Genomic DNA, 7,203 nt, shown 5'->3' on the forward strand with positions numbered 1-7,203 from the left:
GACAGAATGGAGACTTGGAATCAGGCTACAGCAGGCTGGCGGAGAATGGAGGAACTTCGGACTGGACGAGACTGGATTAGGTGAGCAGCAGAAACAAAGGTAAACAGGAAAACAGAACAAACCAACGAGGAATGACAGAATGCAGTGAGCTTAAATAGTGAGGCTGACAGGTGTGCTGAATGCTGGCTGATTAGTAGCTGACAGGTGTGAATGATTACTGAACCGGAGACTGGAGCTGTATGGAAGGTGGAAAGTGTCTGAGTCTGTGCATGGTGTAGCAGACAGGCTGCATCATGACACCCCGACTTTTTAAGAAACGGGAGAAACGGCTGAAACAGAAAACAAAACAATATTCAAACTACAGTGCAGACCAGGTGAAAAAAGTAAGGAAATATGTACAAAATTTGTCCTCGTCCTCTTTCACCTCACTGCAGCTTTTGACACCATCATGCACACCATTCTAGTGTAATACCAGTGATGTAGAGGCAGGAGGCCTTGAGACCTCTCTCTGCATCACTGGTACTGCACTATCCTGGATGTAGAAGATGACCTAAAGCTTTATAGCTCCACCACCACCATCACCCCGCCACTCATTCCTCTCTCTCAAACTGCCTGGCTGACATCAAATCCTGGATGTAGACTGTTGAGAAAATATCTTAGTCAGCCAGTAAGGTATGTCTCCTCTCTGTTCATGGGTAAGATAACATGCAGCTTTAGTTTTATTGCAGGAGGGGGTAGGTCAGAAAGGACAGTTCCTTTGTTCGAACAGATTCCCCCTCCTCATGAAAAAACATGGGAGGGTCTCACCCTTAAAAAGATGTGTTCAGAGTTGTGAAAGTTAGACATAATCCTGCATCGCCATGTTAGCAGCTTATAATGAATAATACAAATGGTAATGTAATACTCTGTCTCCATATTTAATTTCTAATAAATTAAATATGCATATTGCAATGTTTTACCTCTAATCAACGTAGTCCTCATTTACTACCAAATCTGGAACCGGGGTAAGATGGGCCTTCAATAGATATGCAGGAGCAGGCCGGTGTACTTAATCCAGCAAAAGCAACTAACTCAAACTTAACTGTGACCATCCTCGGACTCATCTTTGATAATAACCACTCCTTTGAACATCACATAAACCAAATCAATAGAACGGCCTTCTTTCATCTCAGGAACATTGCCCATCTTCATCCATCACTTTCCTTCTCTGCTGCTGAAACCCTCATCCACACTTTCAACACACCTGATGGTAACCTGCTTATCTCCTGGGGCGAGAGAGCCTTCTCTGCAGCTACCTCCTTCCTCTGGGACTCCCTACCCCAAGCACATCCGAGACTGTACTGACTTGCCCACCTTCAAATAAATAAATAAAATAAATAACTTTTTAAAATTGCTTTTAATGTTTGCTCAGTGTAATCTGTTTTGTGTTTTAGTGTGTTTAATGTACTATTTCATATTGTTTTGTTGATTTGTACTTTTTTATGTAAAGTGTCTTCAAGTATTTAGAAAAACGCTTTTAAACAATGTATTATTATTATTATTATTATTACAGTTTTTCTCAAATGCTAAAACACAAAAGCCAATCCTCTAAACCAAATGACCAGTTGTCTAAACACATTTACTAAATCTAGCCATCATTTTCCAATATCATAAACACATTTCACATGAAGACACAATTCACAAAACACAATCCTCCATTCACATAAATCTTAACACATTTTTCCTTGCTAAAACACAAGTTGCAAAAGAACTCTGCTCATATTCTCAAATGAAAGCTCATGTGATGCAAAATGCTTTCCACAGTCAGCAATATTTGAACAAAATGAACACACCTGGCGTCATTCATTACACACAACGACTCAAAATTGAAAACACCTGTTGCTAATGCTGTGACCACATGTATAAAAGCAAGTTCAGAGTGCACAGTTTGCTGAAGATTCCAAACAAACACAATGGATGAAGGCAGAGTCAGGGGAAGAGGTAATCGCGTCAGAGGAGGGAGAAGAGCTGGCCAAGGAGGAAGAGGAGCAGGCCATGGTGGAAGAGGAGCAGGCCATGGAGGAAGAGGAGCAGGCCATGGAGGAAGAGGAGCAGGCCATGGTGGAAGAGGAGCAGGCCAACAAGGGAGAGAAGGTCCAGGAGGGAGAGCAAGACAACCTCGTACCATCATTACGGACGAGATGCGAGCAACAGTCATTGACCATGTCATTGTCCATGGCATGACAATGGCTGAAGCAGGACTAAGAGTCCGTCCAAACCTGAGTAGGTTCACCGTGGCCACCATTATCAGGGCATTCAGACAACACAACAGGTATTGTACTCTATTGCTTTCTTTGTCACAATACAATTTTATAAGCCTGTGAAAGTAGTCTATTACAGTAGTTTCAAATCAGTTGTTACTGTATTGTAAAACATGTCAATTGACGACACGTTTCTTTCTTTAGAGTTGAAAGAATGCCACATAGAGGTGGGCGGGTTGCCATATTTACTGCGGCACAAAAAACCGCCATTGTGGATATGGTTTGTGAGAACAACCTCATCAGACTCCGGGAGATCAGAGACAAAGTCATTGACGATAATGTGAACTTTGAGGGCATTGATGATGTCAGCTTGGCCACAATAGACTGAGTTCTCCGGCGCCAAAAGATGCGGATGAAACAAGTCTATAGGGTTCCCTTTGAGCGAAACTCTGCACGACACAAAGACCTGCGTTACGAGTATGTGCAAGTAAGTATACATCCATGTTCACAGTACAGTTAGTAAACATACTGTGTTGCTCAGTGGCCTACATTACTTCTGGACAATACATTAATATGCTACCTGATTGACTGTTGTTCTGAACACCTGTGCACTTTCACATTTTCACAGAGGATATTACAGTTGGACGCGATGGCCAGACCTCATGAGTACCTCTTCCTGGATGAGGCTGGCTTCAACCTGCACAAACGAAGGCAAAGAGGCCGTATTATCATTGGCCAAAGAGCCATCACTGAGGTTTCTGGCCAATGGGGGGGTAATATTACTCTTTGTGCGGCTATGGGTTTGGAGGGGCTTGTCCACCGGCAGGCTGTCCTTGGGTCTTACAACACCCAACGTCTCCTAACCTTCCTAGGGGAGCTAAAAGATATCCTCCTGGACCGCCAACAACACCATCCTGGGCCCGAACATCCCATTTATGTGATCATTTGGGACAATGTACGCTTCCACACAACAAACCAAATCAGTGAGTGGTTCACCACCAACAGTAACCACTTTTTAAACATCTGTCTGCCACCCTACTCCCCTTTCCTGAACCCTATAGAGGAGTTCTTCTCATCGTGGAGATGGAAGGTTTATGACAGACAACCATACACTAGAGAAAACCTCCTAAGGGCAATGGAGCTGGCGTGTGTTGACATCCCAGTGGAGAACTTCCAAGGATGGATCCGCCATTCCAGGGCGTTTTTCCCACGGTGCCTGGCAAGAGACAATATAGCCTGTGATGTGGATGAGGTGATGTGGCCTGATGCAGCTCAGCGACATGATGCCGCACAGTGATTGTGGTGTAAATACTGTAAAATGAATAAAAAAAACTTCACACCCTGATCATGTTTTCAAGAGTACTGTTTTGTGCAATAGATTCTGCTTTTGCAGTGAGTTGTGTTACAGTGGTGTACAGAATTTACTATAGATTTATACCCTTCATATGAAACTCACAAATCTAAATGCCCAATCCTCTGCAGTACTCTAAGAAGATCCAGAATTGTAAAGTCTCTAAAAATATGCATTGGCAGTAAAGAAACAAAGAACCTTCTCACAAATTGAGCATTGTGTTTTCAATTGTTTTGCTGTAGTGTGTAATGATGTGTATAGTGTTTACATTTTTGAAAGCTTCGAGCTGCTCTTTGGGTGTGAAAGTTTTAGTTTTGAAGGGAGAAGGTGTGGTTGTGTTTATGTAGCTTTAGAAAAAGGTGTTGTGTTTAGACATTGGAGAACATGGACGAAACGTTTGTGAAATGTGTTTTAGCATTTGAGAAAAACTGTATTATTAAACAAAAATTACCATTGAGGCCCCATCCAAATACAAATGAGATTAGGTGTAAGTGCAGGGGTATTTTGGTGTTGCAGCAGTGCGTCCACATGGATCTGGCGTTTAAGGAGACCGTAAAGTTAACAATAACTTTCTAAAACGAGTTCAAGAATGGATACATTTCACAACACCGCTTTCATGTTTCTGCGAGCCGCATCTTTTCTGAAACGATATCGTAGTTTCAACTCTCTACGAAACCTGCATGCGCCTCACTCTCACAAATAAAAAAGATGCACCGCTCAGAGCAAACACTGGAAGTTAGTGACATTGTTGAACTCTTCGTTTCTAACGGGCCCGATCTACACAGCGTGTTCCCTGCATACCCACTTAAAGATCACCTCAAACATGCGTAGACGTTTGTGTCTGATCGCCCAACGTGTTGCTGAGTTTACTTCAAATGACTTGTCTGCCCGGTGTTTGTTGCATGTTTCTGTGGCAATGTCACAGCACCACCAATGGGGTCAGCATACCTATTATAGCATATTCAGTGGTGTTGTGTCCTCTCGTGATGACACACATTTTTTCTTGATCGTTTATCAAAATTTATTGTGTTTCTTTTCTTGTGGACGGGGCCTAAAAAGAAACTGAGTTAATGCGCATTTAGTGTTAACTTTGACTGACTTAGTTGCAAGGATATTTTCAAAGTTGTCGTTACCAAGCTGTTTTCTATTCATCTTCTCATGACTTTGTTTGGTGCCCTACGTGCAGCGTGTGATGTGCTTGGGTGGCGCACCAGCACTGTGTACACCGATACACAGATCGAAGGCAAATTAAAGGACCTATGAGTAATACTGACACCTTGTGGCTCAAATCGGTACAACAGCTTGCTAATCAACAATCTAATATGACGTTTTTAAATGGTGTGTTGCTGTTGTGAATTTTTACTTACACTAGATATGTATTCTGTTCTATTTCTGGTCTGCTTCTCTCACTTGCTCCCGTGTCTGCAGGTTGCTGCTTTTCTGCCAAGATAAAATACCAAGTGCTGCGCTCTGTTTTGGTAACCCTGGGAAATCTCATAAGACTGGCTGAGGAATCAGGAAGTAAACACCGGCTACACTCTGAACCGAAGTAGTTCTGGACCGTACCACTAGGTTTGAAAAGAGAAAAACATGACTAAGATATTGTTAATGGAGAGGACCGATTGTATAGGGAATGTTACTTCCATCCCTTCGGGTGACAAGAGAATTATTTAGGTTGATTTTACAATAAATATTGTACGGCTCCTTTAACGTTAAGTGTCAAATCAATGTGGTAACACCTGCAATCGAACCCACAATTGTAGCAAAAATACAGTAAGGAAATTCCTCACATTGGTTTATGGACATTTTTTTTTCAAGAGCCTTTTGTCAGAGATGTTGTGCCATTCACAACATCTACAGCAAGTGCTTGTAGTTTTTATCATTTGAAACACTTGTGAGCCCAAAATCGCAAAGCAATTATGTGAGGCCAAACTCCAGGGGGTTTCAATAGACCCCTTGCATCTGACGTCACAGTCACGTGATCGGGGGTGCGCGCCTCCATCTTGGTGGGCAGGCTAGCCTGACAGCCCATCTACTACATGACAAAACGGGTGATTTAGAGCGTACTTTTAGTTAGTTTATTTTTGGAATCTAAACAATGCCTACGACTTGTTGTGCTCCCGGTTGCACACAGAGGCATTCCAAATTGTTGGATGTACGTTTCTGTCGTTTACCGAAGGATGAGGAAAGAAGAAAGAAATGGATATTTTCAATGAAAAGAGCGCAGGCAGACACTCCCAATGGACTGGGGGAGCCAACATACTACGAGAGAATTTGCAGTCTACACTTCATGTCCGGTAAATTACAACTTAATTCGGCTCTATTCATTGTTCTACTTAAATAGCGGCGGAGGGGAGGTAGCTATCGCTACACGGGCCGGAGAAGCGCCCCGTGTAGCTTCAGACAGCGGCGGCTCTCCGGTCCGTGTAGCTTCACGGACCGGAGAGCCGCCGCTGTCTGAAGCTACACGGGCCGGAGAGCCGCCGCTGTCTGAAGCTACACGGGCCGGAGAGCCGCCCGTGTAGCTTCAGACAGCCGCCGCTGTCTCCGCCGCCGGAGAGCCGCCGCTGTCTCCGCCGCTGGAGAGCCGCCGCTGTCTGAAGCAGCAGACTGCGGCGGCTCTCCGGCGGCGAAGGCAGCAGCCGCGGAGACAGCAGACAGCGGCGGCTCTCCGGCGGCGGAGGCAGCAGCCGCGGAGACAGCAGACAGCGGCGGCGGAGGCAGCAGCCGCGGCGGCTGCGGCGGCTCTCCGGCCCGTGTAGCGGAGAGCCGCCGCTGTCTGCTGTCTCCGCCGCCGCGGCTGCTGCCTCCGCCGCCGGAGAGCCGCCTCGGCGGCTGCCTCCGCCGCCGCGGCTGCTGCCTCCGCCGCCGGAGAGCCGCCTCGGCGGCTGCCTCCGCCGCCGCGGCTGCTGCCTCCGCCGCCGGAGAGCCGCCGCTGTCTGGAGCAGCACCCGCTTCCTGCTGCTCCAGACAGCGGCGGCTCTCCGGCCAGTGTAACGATCGCTACCTCCCCTCCGCCCGTTCACGGGCGCTAGTACGTCTGTGTTTACGCTGCAATGTCGCCGACACCCCCACCCATTTTAAAAAGACAAAAACACCAAAATAATCCGTAGTGAGTGATGTTTTTTTTTAACCTACCGGGCGGGTCTTCCTCTCTGCTTTCTGCTGTTGCACAAACATGTCTGAACATCCATCCATCCATTTTCTGACCGCTTAATCCCTTATGGCGTCGCGGGCGTTTGCTGGAGCCTTTTTCCTGATATAAAATAATTGCAGCCGTCCAGTGGTTTCAGGGGCTTTCGTGCTCTCTTGTCCGTACTGGCCTGCGTGTTTATAAAGCAGCTGTGTCGCGGTACGGAGCACTTGGTCAGCATTTCACAGACTCGCTCCGTCCCTTCAGGCTTTTGCTGTGTAGATCTGGCAATCTGATACCATCAACCATCAACTTACTCTTAAAACGATCTTGTGATACGTTATCTAAAGAAGAAAAATACATGGAGAACTCGTCATTTCGTCAAATGGCGTGCCAACCAATATGGCCGCCACGCAAGGGGTTCTGGGTAACGGAGTCACGTGGTTGCAAGGGGTCTATTGTAAAGGGGCTCATGTGGC

General features: G+C 46.0%; 1 protein-coding gene across 1 annotated transcript; it reads left to right on the top strand.

Moving 5' to 3' along the window:
- Positions 1 to 1,549: 1,549 nt before the first annotated feature.
- LOC118564169 lies at positions 1,550 to 3,597 on the top strand. The gene is made up of 2 exons (XM_036141271.1): positions 1,550 to 2,727; positions 2,869 to 3,597. The coding sequence occupies exons 1-2, from the start codon at positions 2,647 to 2,649 to the stop codon at positions 3,535 to 3,537; spliced, it is 750 nt and encodes a 249-aa protein (XP_035997164.1). The 5' UTR covers positions 1,550 to 2,646; the 3' UTR covers positions 3,538 to 3,597.
- The last annotated feature ends 3,606 nt before the right edge of the window (positions 3,598 to 7,203 follow it).

The sequence above is a fragment of the Fundulus heteroclitus genome, chromosome 9 (assembly GCF_011125445.2).
Source record: "Fundulus heteroclitus isolate FHET01 chromosome 9, MU-UCD_Fhet_4.1, whole genome shotgun sequence".
NCBI lineage: Eukaryota > Metazoa > Chordata > Actinopteri > Cyprinodontiformes > Fundulidae > Fundulus > Fundulus heteroclitus.